General features: G+C 30.3%; 1 protein-coding gene across 2 annotated transcripts in view; it reads right to left on the bottom strand.

Annotated features, from left to right (window-relative positions):
• RASSF8 (ras association domain-containing protein 8) overlaps positions 1-25,068 on the bottom strand; it is a 204,355-nt gene that overhangs the window by 109,204 nt on the left and 70,083 nt on the right. For both annotated transcript variants that reach the window (XM_080180126.1, XM_080180125.1), the window contains exon 3: positions 7,724-7,834. In XM_080180126.1, the coding sequence (XP_080036252.1) occupies positions 7,724-7,834 (111 nt within the window). The remainder of the gene's footprint in view (positions 1-7,723; positions 7,835-25,068) is intronic.

Genomic DNA, 25,068 nt, shown 5'->3' on the forward strand with positions numbered 1-25,068 from the left:
AATTATACACTTGGCCAAACTTTGAGGGGCAAGGGATACGTAAATAAATTATCTTTATCCAATAATCAATTTATTGGTTAATATCTATTTTTTTCTTTAAGATCTTGATAACTATTAAACCAATTGATTTATCCTGGGAAGGCCATTTTATGTTTAAATACAAATTTGTTGTGTGGTTTTAGGTTATGTTCTCCTGCTCTTACACCCTTTAAAACCTAAATGCTAGGGGTACAGTCACTTTTATATAATCAGCTAAGAGTATTATAAATATGAAGCTACAATATTTTAAAAACACATGATGAAATAATTTGAATTAAATTCTTTCTTTATCCGAGAAACTTAAAATGAGGTGTTTACTTATTTTTTAAAAAAATAATAGAAAAAAAACACAATTAAAACTATGAAAAAAAATTCTCTGTATTTCTAAATGGGGGATAATTTTTTAAATCTTAAGTAAAGCTATTTTATCTCCAAATTTTACTTATATTAAATTTAGAAGTATATGCATTTTACATTTGTAATATCAATTAGATTATGCTAATTTACAATAATATTTATATTTCTTAGTGTGAGTTTATTGTACTTGGAGAAAGCTAAATTTTTGGATGAAAATTACTTCACCGACCGCAATTACTATTATTTATGTAATAATTTTGGTTACTTGACAAAAACGCATTAAAAATATATATTACATATACGTATTCTAGGATAAGCCTCTAGCCTCAAGGGTTAAATAAACTATGTTACCATTTCTTACCCATGTAATATGCTCCTAGTTACCTATTTAAGTAACAATGCTGCTCAATAATTCAAATTAGGAATAAAACAAGATTACTTTGGATGCTTTTGAAGATAGTTCTTTAAAGATTATTATTAACAATGATTAGCTACTAAGTAAATCGCTATGTCCGACGGCATATTAAGAATAAGCCTATAGCCTTAAATAATCTAAAGACTATGTTTTAAATTCATCTATACCTTTCCTACTTTTATAAAGTAACAGGATGCCTATTTGTATGTACCGAAGGATCTCGCTAAACGCTAAAACTATATGGCTCTCCTTTACAGGGTAGCTTCTCTTAGGTCCTGGAAAGGTTTATAATAATTTAGTCACCCCCCTCCCCAAAATTTTTCAAAAAACATTTCTTTTTTAAATTTAAAGTAAAAAGTGGAGTTATCCAATTCAACTCCCACCACCTTAAGTGCCCCTAGAGGCCCCTAGAGGCCTCTAGAGGCGTAGCTACTAGTAACAGGTAAACAATTAGCATATACTCTGTAGTTCTTCCGAAACTGTAGCTGCAATTTTTCTCCCAATTTTGAGACAGACAAACAAAACTCCAAAAATATATTTAGTTGATAAATGTTTTTTTTGGCTAGTAGTAAAGATTTAACCTTTATTAAAGAACGGTTTTTTATCTTCACTAGGAGTGGTCAAAATATTCTATATTTGGAGTTTGGGCCTTAAAAATATCAAATTTTTTAAAGGCTAATTTCCTAGTAATGGGATAGGTAATAGATTTGAGCCTTGACCAAAGTTGCGATATAATTCAAGACGTTAGGATAAATCTCTAACTTTATTAAAGAAAATTACCCATAAAAATATTAAAATAAACCAACCCAAGATTCAATAAAAGTACCCAAAGTCAACGAATAATATTACGAGCTTGTCAAACTCTGAGTATCGGGGATATTTACCATCGACTTTCTCCCTGAATATATGAAAAATTCAATAAAAAATAAAAACAGAATTTACAAATAAAATTTAAGAACCAGACTTGCAAGAAAATCACTGACAATAAATTCAATTTTTAACGCACTAGGCTTTGAATATTACTTTTAGACAATTTTTAAAGTCAAATCTTTGAACAGCTTAATAAATGTTTTTTAGAGCATGCATATATACGCATTTAATTAAATTACGTTTTTTAAAGAACTAGCTATACATGTTACACGTTACACACGTTACTATTATGCAATTTTCTCTGTATTGTACGAACATATATCAATAATGTTCAATCATATAAACAGCCAGAGACCAAAAATAGACTTTAACTTCTGAAAATTCTTTACAAATTTCACTCAATTTAATTCTCATTCTGTTTTCATCAATTTTTGAAGACCTTTACTAATCCTATTATAAAAAGAAGTAAGGCTATTTTATGTCTGTAGCTTAAGATATCGATAACTATTAAACAGATTAAGTTCTCCATTTTAGTGAATCTTGACAAATGTCTTGGAATGGTTTTAGTATGGTATTCATCTTTTTTTCTGTCCATCCCTTCCCCATAGAATACAGAGCCGCTAAGGGCGCAGCCACTAGTCATCTATAATACAAAGTAGAACGATGTCTGTCCGTCTGTCCGTCTGACCGTCTGTCCGTCTGTCTGTCCGTCCGTCCCTTAAGATCTTGGTAACCACTGAACCGATCGGATTCTACTCTTCAGGGTATATACCTATTGGTCCTGTGGTGGTTTTAAGCTATTTTCTTGGGGGGTGGGACACCCCCAACCCCCCCAAAAACAAAAAAAATCCCCCCCCATTTTTTTTTTTTTTTTTTTTTTTTTTGTAGAATTCTTTTGTAGAAATATTCTTTTGTAGAAGAATTCTTTTGTAGAAGAATTCTTTTGTAGAAGAATTCTTTTGTAGAAGATTTCTTTTGTAGAAAATTTCTTTTGTAGAAGATTTCTTTAGTTCTTCTTATTTTAAAAAAAAAATTTTTTTTGTTGTCATCTCTTGGGGCAAAGCCCCTAGAGGCTAGGGGCGAAGCCGCTAGTATTATATAAAGATGTAAGGAGTTTTTTGTCTGAAGCCTTAGATTTCTACGAATAACTACTGAACTGATTGAGTTCTCTTTTTAGAAAAGCTTCAAATATGTCCCTTGATGGCTTTATGCTATTTTAACTATAGATTTAAACTTTAACATGGTTTTAGATTATTTTTTTTATATAAAATAAGAAAAGGCCTTTTGTAGCATGAACGACTTACTGACGGACCAAGTAAATTGAATACTTTTATCCTCTTATCTTGTATAGTCCCCCAATCTCATTTTTACAGACGAACGGACAGATGTTTCAAAGTATTGAATAGCTTCGCAACTACAAATATATCATTTTATGAATGAAATGGGTGAAAATAAAATTTTAAAAGTTTTCCTCTCTTATTTCTATAACATGTAACATCTTACATTTTACATTCTTAAGTGAGAAATCAATATGGTACCATATCTACTGCATTTATCTCAGGTGTGAACATTAATGCCACATTCTATCCAAATTCCTAGTAACAAGGGGGGGGGGGGGAAGTTTGTACAGTTATAGGAAATGAAATTCAGTACAAAAGTTTGGGAGGGCCGTGTGGGCTTATTTTTATAGTTATCAACCTAATTCTTTTTGTAGGCTCTCTTATATGACTGGATGTACACATAAACCTTTGAAAATTGAATTTCGGCACTTTCCTTCTTGGGGCTTGTGGAGCACAAAAAAACCCCAAACGCTAAAAATATGAGTTCTGAGCTTATTTTTAAAGTTATCAACCTGATTTTTTTTTAAATAATACTTTTTTAACATAACTGAATCAACGAACCATTACAGATTTCATCTGGGACTTTCCTTCTAGGGGCTTGTGGAGCAAAAGACCCCCAAAAACTAAAAATATGCGTTCTGAGCTTTTTTTAAAAGATATCAACCTGATTTTTTTAAATAATACTTTTTTAACATAACTAAATCAACGAACCAGATTTCATTTTGGGACTTTCCTTCTAGGGGCTTGTGGAGCAAAAGACCCCCAAAAACACTAAAAATATGCGTTCTGAGCTTATTTTTAAAGATACCAACCTGATTTTTTAAAAATAATACTTTTTAACATAACTGAATCGACGAACCATTACAGATTTCATTTTGGGACTTTCCTTCTAGGGGCTTGTTGAGCAAAAGACCCCCAAAAACACTAAAAATATGAGTTCTGATCTTATTTTTAAAGATATCAACCTGATTTTTTTATGGAAACTTTTTTAACATAGCCGAACTAAGGAACCATTACAGATTTAATTTATGACTTTCCTTCTAAGGGCTTGTGAAGCAAAAGACCCCCAAAAACACTAAAATTATGAGTTCTGAGCTTATTTTTAAAGATATCAACCTGATTTTTGTAAGGAAACTTTTTGAACATAGCTTAACTAGGGAACCATTACAACTTTTATTTTGGGACTTTTCTTCTAGGGGCTTTTGGAGCAAAAGAACCACAAAACACTAAAAATATTAGTTCTGAGCTTATTTTTAAAGACATCAACCTGATTTTTTAAAATAATACTCCTTTAACATAACCAAACTAAGAAACCATTACAGATTTCATTTTCGGACTTTCCTTCTAGGGTCTACTGGAGCAAAAGACCCCCAAAACACTAAAAATATTAAGACTTTCCTTCCAGGGGCTTGTGCAGTAAAAGAACCACAAAACACTAAAAATACTAGTTCTGACCTTATTTTTAAAGATATTAACCTGTTTTTTTTTAAGAACACTTTTTTAACATAACCGAACTTAATAACTTTTACAGATTTCATTTAGGGACTATCCTTCTAGAAGCTAGTGGGGCAAAAGACCCCAGAAAAGTTGATATATTTAAAGATAAGCTCAGAACTCATACTTTTAGTGTTTTTGGGGGTCTTTTGCTCCACAAATCACAAGAATTAAAGTCCCAAAATGAAATCTGTAATGGTTCGTTGATTCGGCTATGTTAAAAAAGTATTAATTAAAAAAATCAGGTTGATATCTTTAAAAATAAGCTCAGAACTCATATTTTTAGTGTTTTTGGGGGTCTTCTGATCCACTAGACCCTAAAAGGAAAGTCCAAAATGAAATCTGTAATGGTTCCTTAATTCAGGTATGTTAAGAAAGTTTTCTTTAAAAAAATCAGGTTGACATCTTTAAAATAAGCTAAGAACTCATATTTTTAGTGGTTTTGGGGTCTTTTGCTCCACAAGCCCCTAGAAGGAAAGTCCCAAAATGAAATCTGTAATGGTTTGTTGTTTTGGTTATGTTAAAAAAGTATTATTACAAAATCAGGTTGTAATCTTTAAAAATAAGCTTAGAACTCTTATTTTTATTGTTTTGGGGGTCTTTTGCTCCACAAGCCCCTAGAAGGAAAGTCCCAAATGAAATCTGTAATGGTTCGTTGATTCAGTTATGTTAAAAAAGTATTATTGAAAAAAATCAGGTTGATATCTTTTAAAATAAGCTTAGAACTCATATTTTTAGTGTTTTGGGAGGATCTTTTGCTCCACAAGCCCCTAGAATGAAAGTCCCAATATGAAATCTGTAATGGTTCGTTAATTCTGTTATGTTAAAAAAGTATTATTTTTTAAAAATCAGGTTGATATGAAATGAAATCAGTAATGGTTCGTTGATTCAGTTATGTTAAAAAAGTATTATTTAAAAAAAAATCAGGTTAATATCTTTAAAAATAAGCTCAGAACTCATATTTTTAGTGTTTGGGGGGTTTTTGTGCTCCACAAGCCCCAAGAAGGAAAGTCCCAAAATGAAATCTGTAATAGTTTGTTGATTCAGTTATGTTAAAAAAGTATTATTTAAAAAAAATCAGGTTGATATCTTTAAAAATAAGCTCAGAACTAATATTTTTAGTGTTTGGGGGGTTTTTGTGCTCCACAAGCCCCAAGAAGGAAAGTCCCAAAATTAAATCTGTAATGATTCGTTGATTCAGTTATGTTAAAAGAGTATTACTTTTAAAAAATCAGGTTGATATCTTTAAAAATAAGCTCAGAACTCATATTTTTAGTGTTTGGGGGGTTTTGTGCTCCACAAGCCCCAAGAAGGAAAGTGCCGAAATTCAATTTTCAAAGTTTTATGTGTACATCCAGTCATATAAGAGAGCCTACAAAAAGAATTAGGTTGATAACTATAAAAACAAGCCCACACGGCCCTCCCAAACTTTTATACTGAATTTCATTTCCTATAACTGTACAAACTTCCCCCCCCTTAAAGGTTTTGAAATTAATATATTTTTAAAAAATCGGAATAAATGCATATTTCTATCGTACTGTAAATGTTATTAAACTAAAAATAATACAATATTGTTTTAACCTAAAGGGATTGTGTTAAATATTGAGTTATAGCAAAAAAATGATGATATATGGTTTTTTCATTCGTAACCTATAAATCATTTCTTTTTATGTAAATAATAGAAATTACGTTTAGAGTTGAATCGAAGATGGTTGTTCCCATTAGTAGCGAAGCAATATAAAAGAGTAACAAGGTATTTTATAAACGTTTCTGTGGACAATTTTTTTACAAAACAATTAAGGCATTATAAACAAAATAGATGCGTCTAGGGGAGGGGGGAAGGGGGCGGGGGGGGGGGAGGCATAAAACCCAAATAGAATCAAACTAAAAACATAGGATTTGTAATTTTTTTGATAGAAAAAAAGTGTTAAAAGTTAAAAATTTGGGCATATATTGTGGATAACAGGAAAATGAATTGCATCCAATTTATTTCACTCTTATGCATTCACAGAGAGCAAGAAATTCGAACAAATATTTATTAAAAATGTTTACTTAAAAATTATAAAGTAATACTTTTTCTTGTATTCATTCGAATCCGGTGGATAGGAACCGATTCTCATTCATACGAAAAAAAACTATGTCTAGCATCGTATTATATCCAGTTTCCTACGAATATAGAAATGTACAATCATAAGATTAAAACCAGTTTTTCGCGGTGCCTTAATTTCTTTTAAATACAACTTATTTGTATCTATAGTATTTTTTTAACCAAAACAGTTGTGCGCTGAAATATTAATGTAGAAAACTTCTCTAAAATTAAATTATATTACTTTAATCAAATTTAAGACTAATAAAATTCTGAAGTTTAAAAGTTGCAGGACTGGATAACCGCATCTGCAATAAGCAGTTTTTTAAATGGAAACAGCCAGCATTAACTTAATAACCTGCAGCCGAGCCACACCCAATATAAAAAATCAAAGCCGCAGCAACTTTTAAAGCAACGGATCTTTATTAGATTATCAATTTACAGGTCCAAATAAAAACCGCCATTTAAGACAATCTGCAATGAACCAAGAAATTGGCGTCTACCATCACTAAGAAAGTTGCTCTATCCTTTTATGAATTCTTATTAAATATTTATAAACTTCGCAATTTTTATAATTGAAAATTTTCCGTTTCCAGACTTTTTAACTTCATTGAATTTAAGAACGCTTCTTCGATTAGATATTTTTTCAGAAAAAAGTTGTCCATCATTATATTCGAAGAAACAAATTACTCTACTTTTATGTACTATTTGGAAAGGTAATTGGTTCGATTCTCGAACCAAAATAAGTCGTAACATTAGATGTTTATTTTTTCCTTTTACTGCTATGTCAGATGCGCATTACCAATGATTGTCTATAGTGAATGGATTGTCTGGTCAAAAAACAGAGAGAGAGGGGATAAAGGGCTGTTTATTACACTAGTCCCCAAAGTTTTATAACAACGTTTTCTTATTCGTTGGCTTAACAACTTTGGAGACTTTGAATTTGAATTTGAAGTTGAATTTAATTGGTTGATTCATTAAATTGATTGTTCAAACCACAAATTTTAATTTACGGAAAGGTAGATTTTGTGTATCATCATTTTTTAAATGTATACCAATTTATCGACCAATGATCCATGACATATAAAACTTCGAGACAAAGGTTTTTAAATAAAATTCTACCTGTAAAGGGTGTTCCTGGGGGGCCAGGAGTCTTTCATTATTTCTCCATCTTTCTATCAGGGTAAATCTTCCTGTTCTACCAGTCGCATGCGCCAAAGCATACACTATGTCCTGAAATAAAAATAATCTGAAATATTTTTTTGACAAAAAAAACTAGGATTAATAAATCCATTTTTTACTGGAATACTGAAATAAAGTATTACTTTAGAAGAACATTTTGTTCTTTAGGTAATTTTATCTAGATGAAACAAAGCTTATTAGAACAATAATTGGTACCAAACCATTTTGATGAAGCACAAAGATTAGCAATAAAAGAAAGTGTGGATCATGGAAAGAAAACGAAGTAGCATGTCTCGTCGTATTTTCACAGTAGCTTTTCTCCTATTTCTAGCCCCTGTGGGGGCTTCAACACTGCGAGACCTACTTCCTAACCCTAACCAGGTCTATCAAAAGCTACTGTGAAAATACGACGAGGCCCACTACTTCGTTTTCTTTCCATGATCCAAAACCAAAACATTTCTTATTTTTCATAGATGTATGTTTTCCGCCTGTAAAATGATATTATTGATATAACTAGTATTTATTTCTGCAACTTACTTTACAGTATCAACAAGATGGCTTGAATAAAATGTCCGCTTTAAAAAACAAAATAGGAAAAAATATTTATCTTCAAAAACTCATGAAGAAAAAAAAATGTTTGAAAATCATTGAGATAACCGCATCACGTATAATAAAAAAATGTGTAAGTGTAAATGTAAAAAAAGATAAAATATAAAAACATAAAACATAACATTGGAAGAAACCAAAATAACAAGGACAATCAACTTTTTTCTTAGCGCAGCGACATTCAACTTCAACCCTCCCCCTCAAGTTTCTGTGCTACCGAATTCAAGAACAACTGCAACTGCCTCCAATTTTCAATGATAAATTTGGTAACAATATAACTTCCAGGTCTCAATACTACACTTAGCATGTTAGTACTGACAAACAAGTATATTTTATAAAATTAGTAGACGCGCTACTTAAAATTTAAGAATGAATTATCTCTTATGAGAACTTCCCATGATTATAAAACAATGACATTAATGCTTATAAGTAGCGAAGCAAAAAGTCAAAGCAAAGAAAAGAAAATAAATTTTAATACAGAAAAAATATATGTATATTTGATTTATGACATGTTCAGTAAAGGTAACTTTAAATAGTCAAGCAACTGCTGAGCAACTGTCTGTGTGCGTAATAGTCTATATAGGTGTATGTGAGTGTACTTTAATTTGTCAGACTCCATTTACTTAATGTACGAGTAAGATATGGCCAATTAGATTGCGACGGATTATTATACTGTTGGCTGTATGGACATACATACTCTCTATGTACAGAGAACCTTCGCTACTTAAAAATCCTTAATTTTTCTTAAATAAACATTTTTATAAATCTCGTATTTTAAAAGAATTAATATATCTTAATTTGAATAGCGCAAATACTTAATAAATAAACCTTCAATAAGTCTTAGAAAAAATACTTGGTGGCTATAACATAACCCTAAAGCATTTTGTCACAAAATTAAAATAGTTTAAAAGTTTAGAATGATATTTATCCAACTTTATGTCTGTGTTAATTTTATAGGAGAAGGTGGGCTGGGCCGTAAGTACTGTTCTATTGTTTTGTAAATATGCTTTATTGAACGCACACCCTATGAAAAACATGACATAAAATGATTATAACATTTAAATCTGAGCAAAACTAATGATGAAATGTTTTAGTTCCTCTTTAAACTGTACATTTTGCGAGCAAAACTTCTCTAAAATTTAAAGATTGTCTGTTTGTCGGTCCGTTGTGCACTTGTCTTATTATAACCATGAAGTGATGAAAATATAGATTTAAAACAAAGTAGGCTAGTTATAAATACATTATCCCCTTTTTTTTGGATTGAATCATTTTGTAATGGACAGTACTTCGTTCATCTAAATTATGTACTCTTTACTTTGAATTATGGTTATTCTATTAATATACATTAATATACTTATACTATGAATTACAAATTAAATTTCATTATTTAAACTTCAAAATTTGTGTCAAAGCTGGAAGGATACTTGGCAGCACTGAATAAACCAACTGAAATTATTTGTTTCTATAAAATTTTAAAGTTTGGATCATGGTAAGAAAACGAAGTAGCGGGTTTCGTCGTATTTTCACAATAGATTTAGAAAGGTTAGTTTAGGTAAATGTTAATGATTGCCTCGCAGGATTAGTAAATTGGTCACACAGGGTTAGAGAACCCCTCAGGGGCTAGAAATAGGAGAAAAGCTACTTTGAAAATACGACGAATCCCGCTACTCCGTTTTCTTTCCATGATCCAAAATTTTTAATAAGATGTTAAGATTTGCATCCTTGGATTTTAACATGTTCTTGTTTAAAAACATCTTTGAACAGGAAAAAGATTTTGCCTTAAACACACACACGCGCGCACAACACAAACAATCAAGAAAAACACACATACACAAACGTTGATTTCCATTAAAGTGCTTAGCGAGCACAGTAAACCCACTTAACTTAACCTTACCTGACCTAAACAAAAAAATACACCAAAAAAAACAACCAACCTCCCCTTATATTCAATTCATTTTAAAATTAGAACGGGGGGGGGGGGGTTCTGTGCTCCACTACACTATGAGGGAAACCGCCACAAAAACAGACACACACAGATAAGCCGTATATTACAAAGGAAGTTAGATAAAATTATGTAATAATGTAAATGTTGATTTTAAGTAGCACAGCTACTCTATCATAACTAAATAAACCAATACGTCAGTCGTTAAAAGTGACTTGGTATACTTAAACACAAGTGTTTAATTTTATTTTAAGACAAAAAGTTGCGCCCCTATCACCTATATATCTATATTCGAAAGGGGAGAGCGAAAAAATATCCTAAACCAACCAAATGACTTAAATTATAGTAAGAAAACATACACTGACATGTGTGACACTCAATCGGTTCAGTGGTTAGCAAAATGTTGATGGACAAACATCAAACCTTACAAGCTACGCAATGGAAGATATTTCTGTCATTTATGGTTTACTTGAAAAAAATGGCTGGTCTTGTTTTAAGTAACCTTATGTATTATCTTAATATCTATTAACCTTTAAATGTCAAATCAAATTCTTATCATTTCTTGAAATGTAAAGTTCTTTCTTTGGTAGATTAAAATATTCAATGGCGTTTGATTATATTAAAAACAAAGTTAACATGTTTTTATATTAAAAAAATTAAAATATTAAATCTGGAAACTTCTTGTATGTTTTAATTAACAAATTAGAAGAAATATTCCTACAATTCAAATATTTAACATTAGCGTATCACTGTGTTATAAAAAAAAAGTTTTTAGAAAAGAATAACAAAAGACATTTTAGCAACAAATTTTCTCAGTAACTTTATACATTATTCTAATCATCTGCTTTATAAAAACACCTTTTATATATGTATGAAATGAATTAATTAAATTAGTGAATTTCAATATTTACCAGTCTTAATTAAGGTGGAAAGGGTAAGGAACATTTATTCTGAAAAAACTAACAAAAACAAGTCTAAAGTCACTATCCACAGTTCAACAGCAATTTTGCAGCAATATCTGAACACATTATTTTTTTTTTATTCACAACCGCTGACTTTAGTAGACCTTAATAGGAGTCAGCTCTGAAGTCAAATTTAGAATACAAACTAGCCGCAGCGCTGATAATATATTTTTTTAGCAGTAACAATTGACAAGCTGTAGCCATATCGCGGTTTAAGTTGTTAATATTTAAATATAATTTTTGTTCCCATCCTTAATTAGTGTGACCAGAAAACAAAGTGTTGAGATATAGAAATTTAATTAGGTGGGTGGCCATTTCAGGGTCTGATATTGAACAGTACATATTTCATACATGTCGGTTTTCTGCATAGAGGTTTATTTACTAAAATGTAATTTAGTAAAAGTATTACTTGTCCATGTACTTTTTAAGTTTACATACACTTTCGTCCTTCTATATCTCAAACACCGAAATTAAGATTTTTATTAATAATTTTCATAGATTATGAGAATATAAAATTTTTAAATATGTACATATGTGGAAAGAACTGGGATCCAGAGAAAGGAGAATGACATGAATTTTTGCCTTTGGTAGCTAAAAGATTTTTTAAAGAAACACCTATGAAAAATGTGTGGTTATTTTCCATTGAATAATCCCTGTGACACAAAAAGTACCATATTTTGCAGTTATGGGGACGTTTCCTTATTAACCAAATTTTAAGGCAACTTTTTCAAACATTATGTGTCTTGCTGGAAAATTATTTGTTGCATTATTAACATTAATGATTTCCTTGTAAGCTTTTTATAATAAATTAAGGCATCTAAAATTTGTCTTCTGTTTTTATTTAAAGGTTTTAGAAGAAATGTGATTTTCTCAGCTGCTATTTAAGATAAACGTCTAAGCAAATGTTGTACAAATACATATTTTATTTAAAACAGTGCAGTGATAATGGATTTTGTAGGTTTCCATTAAAGTTAGGCCTTTGAATTTATTTTCTATGATCCCCCTGCCACTGGAATCTACAATATAGTCCCAGGAAGAATGGGCTGTTCATTGAACTAGTCCATATGCTTTATAATATTTTCCTAATTGTAGGATTAAAATCTTTTGGGACATCTAATAAATTCGATTAGTCGGTTCATTAAGTTGAGTGTCCAAACGTTTCAATCACATATTGTAATCTATAGAAGGCCAATTTTGTATATCATCATCGGGGGTGTACATTAATTTATCAGTCATTGTCTTATCCCTGTAGATCCCTGATATAGTACACAATGTTGTCTTGATTTCTAAGTGATCTAGTGCTTAGGAACGAATTATAACAAAGAACCTACCGACAAGAATAGACAGATTAAAGAATAGCTACGCTTTTATAAACCCAAAACCAGATTAATCTGTTTGATGCCTTCTTAAACTATTTTAAATATCCTTTTCATTTAGCTTTGATTAAGATCAAACTTATGCATTTCATTTTCAAACAAGAGATAGGTAAGAGTATTTTAAATTAATCTACAACCATTTCTCCCCCTAAATATTTGAATAGAGAAAGGATATTTTTTTCTGATGAAAAATCAAATTGCAAAACTTTTCCACGCTTCCCAAAAAATGCATATCAATAAGTCCACCCTTTTTATTAGATCATATTGGTTCTAATTTAGAGGCAAGATAGTGTTTCTTTAGATTCTACAACCCTCCGTATAGCCGTTGTATGCAGTAATTCATTATTTTTGAATATTTTATTTAAGTTGTATAATAAAATCGTGTTTTATTCCTAACGGTTAAAATTCAGAATATCATTTGCTCATATTTTTGACCAACTCTATTCGAAGAAGGATAAAAATATCCATTATTCTAAATTAAAAATGAATACTTAGGTAATACATTTGTTAATAATAAATGAATAATAACAAAGATGGCAACATTCATGAGTAGTAAAATGAAAAGTGTTTTAATTCTTCTGATGAAATACCTTCCAAACACACAAAAACACACACACACCTCTCAAAAACATACACCCTCAAACATACACACACAAAAACACACACAAACATTCACGTACACTCACACACTCACACACACACACTCACAAATACACGCACACAATAGCCCAAAGTTTTGAAAACACCTTTGTGTGGGTTGACAATTATTGTTGGAAAATATTCAAAGGTGCCAAACATCCATATACAATATTCAGCGAAGCTAGCTATTCTGTGACAAAAGTTTGTCTTTGCATCCGTCCGTCCTACCTTTTAAAATACTCAAATTGAACAAACAACTATACAAAATATTTAGTAAGCGAAGCTTCTCTATAACAAAGAATTGTCCGTATGTCCGCCAACCCATTGAAAGTATTCAAAGTAGCCAAACATCTACATACAATATTCAGCAAGAAAAGCTATTCTATAGCCTGAGTTTTCTTTACGTTTGTCAGATTCTTGAAAATATTCTCAGGTGCTAGATATGCATATAGAATAATTAGCGAAAGAAGCTATTCTATAATCAAGGTTTGTCTGTTGCTTGCTAATTTCTACCCTACATAGTTCTAATAAACCTCTGCTTCTATATTGGAAAATGTCTTGATTGTATAGCTTGTCAAAAGCAGAAAATGGCACAACTTCTTAAATTGCCAGTTTTACGATGATATGACCCTCCTTAAATTCAAAATTTCCTCAAGAGCATATCTGTAACACTCTTTAAAAGTAAGGTTAAGGTTTAAATATTCCAAATGAACCTTCCCACAAAAACTAGAAATAAAATTTTTATTAAAAGAAGTGGGGGGGGGGGGGATAAGATAAACTTGCAATAGATGTGACATTCCCGAATATCATCTGGTTTAATAAAAACAAAATCCACCAAATCGAATCCAACTTTCTGCCCTTTGGGTCACATTTATAACAGGAGAGGGACAAATGTTACGAAAATAAGTTTGGTTGTGAATAACAAATTACAGCCCCAAAAATATTTTATTTTTACAAAGGAGAAATAAGGTGAGGATTATTTTAGGAGACATTATATATAATGTTTATTTCTATAATAATTTTATAGAAAAATATTATTTCTATTCTTTTAAAGACTGACTGACAATTTAAGTTAGAAAGTAGCCCCGCTACCATCATTATTATGACACAATATGAAACATACCTATAATTAAAAATAAAAATTAATATACTTTTTCTTAATAAACAAGGATGATAACATCACTAGCATTAGCATAGAAGGAAAAATAATCACACTTTTAAAAACAAAATTATTACTCTTTGAGAAAATTCCACGTCCTTTAAAAAATCGGACTAAAATTTGAAATAAAACAGTAGCTTTGCTACTAATAACACTTATATATAATTTTACGTATTTTACTCTAAGATATATAATAGTTAATATTTATAGAAAATCTCTTAAGCAGCTCTTGAATAGAAATAAATTAATTTCCAAAAATAAAGATATAAAAATAAATATTTTCTTTTACAAATCTTGCAGGGATCTAAAGAGATAATGCAATTGACGATAAATTGATAAACATCTCCAATGATATTCAACAAAATTACGTAATCTGTAGATTTAAATCATAGGCTAAAAAATGGACACTACTACTACCAACCAATCAAAATTCAATATAAGTACCCAAAGTTTTAGAGCCAACGAATAAGGTAACCATAACTTTGGGCACCAGTACAATTTGCAGTTCAATGTCCTCTCCCTACTTGAATAATAGAAGCGCAGCTACTACATACAACTTTGGACTGTTTGTCAGCTCTGAGCGTCTGTCAAACACAAATTGAATATTTAATATTGCATGTGTAATAATTATCTAGTAAAATATAAAGTTTACTATTCATGATTATTCTATAAACTTTATTTGCTGAGCTACTTCAAGAATAAGATGCACTTTTACTTGTTTAAAAAATAATATGTATTTTGTATTTGTTTGTTCCAAATATTCAAATATATAGGTGATTGATTATTTCAAGTTTTGGCTTTAAAAATTGATGAAAAAGAGAGACGGAAAAATAAAGAATGGGAAGCCAGAGAAAAGATTAAGAGAAAGAAAGGGAAGTAACCAAAAAACGGCTGTGATAAAATAAAACCCAATTCTAAATATTTTAAGGTTGTAGGGAAAGTAATATTTTTGAGGACCACCGTTTTAGAGGTCTTTAACGTCACTTTGATAATAATATTCATTAAAAAAATTAAATGGAAAATAAAAACTTAAAATACTATAAATACTACATACCTAACTTCCTTAAAATAATTTTGTCTAACAGATCGACAGTTGGACAAACTTGTACTAATCATAGAGTAGTTATGCTGCTTTATAAAGATGACGGTTTTGAAAGGAAGTATATATTTTAAAATACTTGGCAACCTATGTATGTATAACTATTAAAAAAACAAATGGCAGAAAAAAGTATCAGAAAAAAAACGAGGAAAACCCCATAAGACAAAGCTATTATAAAATTAGCCTAAACATATTTCAAAATGACAACTCTAACATCTAGATCTGCTTGTAACACTCAGACAGACGGACATGCGGTAAATATACCCAAGTCTCGTGTGAGATATCCAAAATTAAATATCTTCCCTACAAAATGTACCCAAAGTGTTAATGCGTTTTCACAAAAAAGAGGAAATTAAATGTTTTTTTTTAAATACTATATTACACAGATAAAGAACATTTTAAGTAAAGGCCGGGCAGGGAGGGGGAGGGAGGTACATTGGAGTGTCAAATCATTTCTATCACTAATTTTAATCTATAATTGTCAATCTTCTGATCACTTAAAATCTCTGGAAAACGTAATGAAGACGCATAAATTACGAGCAAAATATCTTTTAAAACTAATATATCACAAAATTTACAAAAAAAACATTGAAATTGTAAACAAATAGGTTCAAGTTCAATCAAATTATGACAGCTAAAAACAAAATTTTTGCTCTTTTATAATAATTTACGTTACGGATGGCAATTACACTTTTCTGTTCCTATACATTACATGTTATGACGGATAGGGAAAAATTTACCAATAATAATTTAACTTTTTTGTTTAACTACATAATTCCTACTCCATAAAAATACCAAAAAATCTCGCCAACGGCTAAACCATTCGGTTCAAAATTTTCAATTAAGTTTAAAATTGGTCCAGAAGGGCTAAATGCTTGGAATAGACATAATTGTCCATATTTTGAGAAAATATATCCGTCTTTATATTAAATATTGTAAACGTCCTATCCATATGGTGCTAAAGACAAAAGATTGAAAAACTCATTAAGGTTGGTTCCAAGAAAATTCTCAATACGCTATAATCACAATAGCGTTTTCAAATAGGATACCCCGTTATTTAGTTGTTATAATAATGTTTTTGGTTGTCTGATAAAACCGCGATAACTTGGCGCTTAGTTTAAAGCGTAGCTAAACACAATATGTTCATTCATTGAGGAACATTATTTGGGGATAATAAATGTTAATAATTTTGCTACTAATTACAAACCTTTTATAAAGATACCTTGAACTTCAAAAGAGAACTTCAATCTATAAAACTTCTTTAGAGTATATAACTTTTACATGAAAAAATCTTTACATTGCCTTAAAATTGTACATAAAAAGTACCCAATGGTTCTAGGACAGCGAATGAAGGAATATTTTAATAAAACTTTGGGTACCAGTGTAATTTACAGTCCAATGTACCCTCCCTCCCAGCTTTTATATCCATTTCTAAATTAGATTTGCCATCTCAAAATATTTGTTTGTACAATTATAAGTCAACTACAATACATGTAAAGCAACAAGGGCTACGCCAAAAACAAGAGTGATACAACACCACAAAAATACAATCATGAGGTCCTACAAAACAGGATGAGATGACAGAATGAAATCAAAACATATTTTAAGGCCTAAATAATGAATTTTGATGATTTCAATGAATTCAATAATAGATATTTATCGCATCTTATTATACCTAAACAACTTTCCGCGAATTTAAAAATGTACAAATAAAAGATTAAAACCATTGTAATTACAACCGGCTTCTAATCCATCGGATATTAATCGGTTTCGAAGCGATACTGTAACCAAGCTTTAATTTCAAGAAACAATTTTAGAATGGCTATGCTTACTTTTTTATCAAATATACGACAATCTATTAAGTATGACGTTACAGAATAAATGTTATGTTATGTTAGGACATAGATGATTTAAAAGATTTTTTTTCAGAACAAAATCTACTCTACAAGTTTATGTTTTGGTGTGTTAAACTCATCTGAGGTTGTCACATTATGAAGAATTATGAAGAATTTTGCACATAAAGGATAATTACTTTCCGTCTTAAAAAATTCATTTTTATTTTAATTATTTCCATGGATAAGTTGTATATTTTTTGGTTGGTTGCGTAACCCAACCTAGCTGCAAAATAGCCTTAATGCCAAGGATTCACTTAAAATAGTGAACGAATCTATCTAGAAGGGATAAACAGACAACTCAATATTTTATAAAACATGTCACTGTGCCAAATACATTTATTTTCGTGTATAGTATTGAAATTTTGACTTTTTATATGCTTTAAATAATATATGAGCTAGACTAATATATTTCAGATACAAAATCCCATATGTCATAATTGAAACCCCATTTATACCCCATAGCAGCTTTTTAGAAGCTACTCAATGACTTGCAACATCAAACCTTCAGTCTCTAAGTATAGCTTAAATTGCTTGAAACATTGGAATGCAGATTTTAAAAAGATTGCAAGCTTAGGGGAGGGCTTCATTGGCAAACTCGCAATAATTGTGATGTTACTAAATTATCGAATATTTCTATTGAGAAAAGCCTTAACGTATATCATTCTTATATTTTTAACATAATTAAAGTAAACTTAAAAGTGTAATAAGCAGCCCAATGTCCCCTCTCTCTCCGATTTGTTCAAGTTCAAAACGTTGCCCATTTTAATAAAAAAATTCATTTGATATTGACATATCAAAGAGAAACAAACGTGAACCAATATTTTGGTTGCGTAACTCTTGCTTATTTAAGATTTTTCCGTCTGTCTGTCTATACGTCTATACATATACTTTAATGCTAAAATTAATAATATAATAAATACACTTTCAAAGAAATTTCGTTAGTAAAAATATTCTTTAAAATTTAATTTTTTAACTTTTCGCTTTTATAAAATGTGCGAGGAATAAAGAATAAGCAAGGATTATTATGTACATAAGCCGAGCAATAACAGGATTAAAAACATTTAAATAGAAGAGCAGTATTGAAGAAAAAGAGATTTTTCGTTGTTTATTGTCTTAAATTGTAAAAGTGGAATTTCAGATAAATTACTAAAATTATAGTTTTGGTCAATAGATTTCATAAACTTATCAAAATAGACATACAATGATTGTAAAGTAGCTGCACTACACCATAAAAGATAAAAGAAAAGGTTTAGTTAAGGACAATAGAATTCTTAGAAGCCCTCAACATTTTCAAAGAATATTATTTCATTTTTTTCAATTTTTGCTGTGTGCCATTTTTATGAATTATTTTTTCTCATAAAAGACCATAAAACACAAAATATTATTCTAGGTATAAACTTTTCCACCGATAACTTTGATCTGCCAAAGAAGGAATTTGGTAAATGAGAAGGATGAATCCATCCTTCATTGTCCTATCACTGCATCTCTAATTATTTGATAAGAATATAAATTATCAAGTTTTGTTAGATCTTTTATGCTTAAAATTCTTTGTTCTAACTTGCAGTTTAATACTGAATTAAGGGGTGATACCAAAAAGCCATCAAATGATTGTATTTATCACCTGGGACCGATGGTTTGACCAGGGAACAATATCTTTTATTATATATCAATTCCTTAAGATGTACTTAATGTAACTTACAAAAAGCTTTATAAAAACTGTTTTTGGTTCATTTTTGGTTAATGTTAATTTTCCAAAAATAACAACAACCAATATTTAAGTTTATGTCAAGTTATGTCAATAAATCGTTGGATATTATATTGCTAACAAATGTATAATTTTACTTTTCCTATCATTTTGTTAGACAAAATGAGTAAAAAATTGACACTACTTGGTAATCAATGTAAAATATGGGAAAATGTCTTTTATACTCTCCTATTATAAATTTACAGGATCTCTGTCTGTCTGTTCTAAAGGATCTCGCTAACCGCTGAACCGATATGGTTCTCCTTTATAGGTTAAGTACTCATAGTTACTGGAAAGGTTTATTACTTTTTAGGGGGAGGGTACCACCACCCTACCAGGAGGATGCCTCTAGAAAAAAGGACCACCCTAAAAACATCTTTTAAAACTATAATTCAAATTTAAGGGGTCCACTAACCCCCCCCCCCTTCAAGTAGATGCATAACCACTAGTTTCATTAATAGTAATAATTTCAACTTATCCTAAATTAGGGTTATTGCAATTGATATATGAAACCTTAATTTGCATTTATGTCAGAATTTGTGGTATTCCTAACCCAACTATGCATTCTAACTAATATAGGTGTCCATCTAAACCAACAAACTAAAAAAATATCAATGCCAGAAAAGGCTTAGGGATAGTTTAGTGAAGAGAATTTAATGATGAATAATCGATTATCATTTTATGTAGGTATACATATGTGTAGCAAAGAATTGACATTTTATACCTTGGTACATTTTTCATCAGTTGAACATCAATATATCTTTGATATAACAATGTAATGGCAACGCAAAAAGGGTCTTACCATTCAGGTTTTTTTTATGGTGGTTTTAGACTACTTTTGTACCTCTCCCTTCTAATGATGCAAATAACCTATTTTTTATAAACAAGGATGATGGTATCCATAAAAGTGAAGCTCTGAAATGGTAGTATAAGCCTATACCAATAACGAAATTAATTCGGAACAAATCACGAAACCTATACATGTTATTCAGCTGTTGTTGAAGGGCAACACATCGTAAAATTGACGACCTCTCCATTTGCCCCCAAATATTATTTTAGATTTATTTCGCTTGTTGGTTATACCAAATTCCTGGGTAAGACAAGCAAACATGAAGGCTAACCATTACAGAGACAGGTCGACCCTATTTATAGAAAAGCTTCGCTTTAAAAAAATGTAACATCTAATGATGATAAAATATTTTAGCTGAATAGTATGAAAGCTATGTGATGTCAAATTTTGAACTTTGTTTGAGCGGCCCAAACTTTGATGGGATAATTCTGGTGCACATTCAGTACCGCATTATTTTTGCATTCGCAAGTCACAATACCATTTTTAAATTAGAGTGGAGGGATGTATAACAATTAGAGAGAAGGAATAGAGACGGAGCACATTTTAGTCAGATGGGTTTGAGAGTTTGGGAAAGCGAAAGTTTGTCCTGATATTCAGATAGAGGGGAAAATGGCCTGTTTATTACATTATCTCCCAAAGTTTTAGCATAACGATTTCTTATTCGTTGCCTTGACAACTTTGGGGACTTTGGTGAACTTTGATCGGTAGATTCAATAAATTAAGTGTTCAAAAATTTCAATCACTAATTTTGATTTAAAAAGGGATAATTTTGTATCATCATTGAGAATTTACATCAATTTATTGATCATTGTCTAATTCCTTTATATCCCTGGCTAATGTTATAATATGATACTCTGCTGATTTGATAAAGTTATGCTTATGCGGAATCGAATGCGCACATTAATTCTAAGGACAGGCATTGCAGGGATGAAATATAGCGCAGAGAGATAAATATTTTTCAGTACCGCTTCGAAACCGATAATATCCGGTGAATTTGAACCGGTTCTAAGCCATACTCAAAAATTATTTATAGCTTCGTATTATATCAAGTTTTCTACGAATATAAAAAATGTACAATCATAAGATTTTGAAACAAGTTTTTTTTGCAAGTGCCTTCCGCTTCTTGGGGCTAAAAACTGGTTTTAATTGTACATTTTATATCCGCGGAAAGCTGTTTATAATACGATGTCGGTTATCGTTGGGCGCAAAACGGTTCTCCCCAAATTAAATTTCGACTGCCGCCTTTATAAATTAAGGTGCACAAAAATGAGGCTATAATATACATATAGGCATAGTGATGCATCTAAATTGTCCCTTTTAAAAACTTGGAAAATGCCTTAAAATGAAGTAAAACTTAAACTTGAACATAAAAACCATTAAGAGGTCTCAAAATTGATGAGAAGTTTCAGGCTTATTTTCAATCCAATTTAACTAGCCATTACTTTTTTGGATGAATAAGAGGCTACTTGGGAGGCTGTTCGTTTGTCAGCTTATTACTTTATATAGTTAGTAAGGAAATAAGGACAGATCAGATAAAGTTCCAGCAAAAAAAGAAAGGGGTTCATTGCTCAATGGGAACTTTAGGGTAAAGGACCATGTTAGACTATTACTGGTTTAATTGAAAGTAAAAGAAAAAATGCAAAAATGGGACAATTTGAGTGCCGCGCCCTGAATATTAGTTTATTTTGCCACAATGCATTAAAATTGAAAACTTTAAACTCCCATTCACATTTCAAATTAATTCATTTTATGAGTTTATATTCATACATTAATTATTTACTTTTGAATTGAAATTAAATTACCTACTAAGTCTTCATATACCAAGAAGGAATATATTGCCAAAAGAAAAAATAGTAGTATGCCTTTACCCTTAAACAAAACTTTTAAATTGTAGTTGGTTGTATATTTTTCCAATACGGCTCTAAAAAACCGAAACAAAACCGTAGAGAAAAGACATGTATTGTAAGGTTCGTCTAAAAATTGTTAAATAAAATAATATGATTAAACCTCATCTTCTTGACCTAGGATTTTGGTCCTTAGATGGGTCAATGAAATATGAATATATTCAATAGTTATTTGTTTCTTTAACTGTCCATAATACTATTTGAAAATACTAATACGGCCCTAGGCCCTGGTATCTAGAAATCTAGAGGCTCTGTAATGGATGTGGCAGAGAGGGGTTAAAACAAAAAAGATTAAAAATTATCCCAAGACTCAAATTTGAAAATAAAACAGTCTAAGACAATTGCAATAACTGTATGAAACTTACATAAAATAGAGAACCCAACCAGCTTAGTAGTTGTTGAGACTCTACGCTTCAGACCAAAAATATTTACTACTTTATATATTAGGAAAATATTTAGGATATGTATCACCCCCTGGGCCCAAGTAAACTATTGACAAAGTCCTTTAAGTATAAAAACACAAGGAGAAGGACGAATACTTCCAAAGTTCCAATGATAATGCTATAGTAAATAAAATAAATGGCTGTTTATTGGCACAGTTATGGAATCTTGACCACAAAGATTTTTTTATCCAATCTTGACAAGTGAGGTATTTTTAGAAAGATGAATATACATAGAAAATGCCTATGTAAATTAGAAAATCCGCAGAAATCATATTTGCAAGTTATTTGCAAAATCTGCAATGTTAATTTGCAAAATTAATTTCATGCCTTAAATGACAGATTTAGAAAAAAATCTTTTATGAAATGCATTTATCTATAAGTTTAGAACATAATTAAGGCAAAAAAATTTCTTTAGTGTTATTTTTTTCACATTATATATGAAAAAAGCAGTTTCTAACATTTTATGATAAAAAAAGGTATAGGAACAAAAAACATGTTTTTTCTTGATGTAAACACAATAATTGGCATAAAATCTATCATCTAAAATATAAAAATCAGATATAGACTCCTTTTTAGAGTCAAAATAGTGCAAAAAGTGACCAAGACATTTTTGCAAAGTATCAAAATCTAAAGAAAATAATTCTTTTTGCTTTTGATATACATATCAGATAAATGTATATAAAATTAGTGATCAAAAACTATAAAACATGTTATAAGTTTTTTCAACACTGTCATTGATTAAATTGCACTTTTAGGTTTAAGAATTACTGAAGTAGTGGATAAAAACTCTTTTTATGTAGTAATTAAACAAAATAAATATAAAAAAAAACAACTACAAAATGGTCTACTGCATTATAAAAAACGCCTAATTGTTGATTTGAATTTATTTTGTTTATTAACTTATAAAAAGAGTTTTTATGTGCAACTTTGGTAATGAGTAAACCTAAAAGTGCATTTTAATCAATGATAGGGTTGAAAAAAGTTATAACTTGTTTTATAGTTTTTGATCACTAATTTTATATACATTTATCTGATATGTATATCAAAATCAAAAAGAACTATTTTCTTTAGATTTTCATACTTTGCAAAAATGTCTTGGTTACTTTTTGCACTATATTTGCTCTAAAAAGGAGTCTATACCTGATTTTTACATTTAGGATGATAGATTTTATGCCAATTATTGTGTTTACATCAAGAAAAAACATATTTTTTGTTCCTGTACCTTTTTTTATCATGAATTGTGAGAAACCGTTTTTTTCATATATAAGGTGAAAAAAGTAACACTAAAGAAATTTTTTTTGCCTTAAGTATGTTCTAAACTTATAGATAAACACATTTCATAAAAGATTTTTTTCTAAATCTGTCATTTAAGGCATGAAATTAATTTTGCAAATTAACATTGCAGATTTTTGCAAATAACTTGCAAATATGATTTCTGCGGATTTTCTAATTTACATAGGCGTTTTCTATGTATATTCCTCTTTCCAAAAATACCTCACTTGTCAAGATTGGATAAAAAAATCTTTTTGGTCGAGATTCCATAACTGTGTTGGGTGAGTGTTGTTTATTATTTTATCAATTCTTAGTTAAATTGATATACAATTTGACGATTCAATTTACTTTTTCTAACCTATTCTATACAACCTCTATTACTTTTTTTATGCTATACACATTAAACAAAAGGGCCAATACTTCTTATTATAGAAGCTTTGTTATAAACAGCAGTATGAAGTCATCCATAAGTGGCTGTGAATGACAAACATAAAGAAGAAAAAAGCAGATAGTTTTATAGAAGCTTCGCCACAACAAAAAAACTCTGCATTTACTGTTGTGCTAAAGTTATGAGCTTATTGAAAAAGTTTGGTGTACATTCACTTCCGCATATTAGCACATTCGCATGCTTAAAGACACAATCCAGTAACCGGATCTCCGTCTGTTTGTCTGTCTGTCTGTGTGTAATAAAGGATCTCACTAAGCGCTGAACTGATATGGTTCTCCTTTACAGGGTAGCTTCTCATAGTTCCTGGGAAGGTTTATAGCTATTTTTTGGGGGGAGGGTATCACCACACTCCCAAGAGGAATTGCCAAAAAACACGAAAATTTTGGAAATATTCCGCCAGGGGGCGTCAGTATCGTAAAAACATAAATAAAAAACAACTGATCTTAACATAGACAAATTATTTCTCAAATTAGATATTTAGAATAAAAAAAAACATTTAAAGTGCTACTAAAGGCCTCTAGGGGTGAAGCCGCTGGTAACAGATCCAGTAAAACGTAAGTAAGTTTGTGCACTTGAAATAATATGCGCTTTTGGTGATTGGATAATGTGATTCATTTGTGGAAGCGAACCCACACTAAAAAGTTTAGTTATTTATCTAGGAACATGTAAATACTTTATACAACAATTGTCCTCTAGTTGTCGGGGAGGTGTTTTGTGTCACCTCTATGCGGGTCATAATAGTTTCTTATCTATGTTGCTATATCAGACGCATGACGCTACATGGGAGAGTAAAACAGGTTAAACAAATCAAATCACAATCAACAGCTAGAACCATAAGACAAGAGTCGAGTAATCAAATGGTTCTCTTTAGATCATGCACCTAATATATTAATCAATATAAAATTTATAAAAAGGAGTTTATTTTCATAACCATCAAAATTTTGGA

Source organism: Acartia tonsa, chromosome 12 (genome assembly GCF_053477335.1).
Source record: "Acartia tonsa isolate MP-2025a chromosome 12, ASM5347733v1, whole genome shotgun sequence".
NCBI classification, from domain to species: Eukaryota; Metazoa; Arthropoda; class Copepoda; order Calanoida; family Acartiidae; genus Acartia; species Acartia tonsa.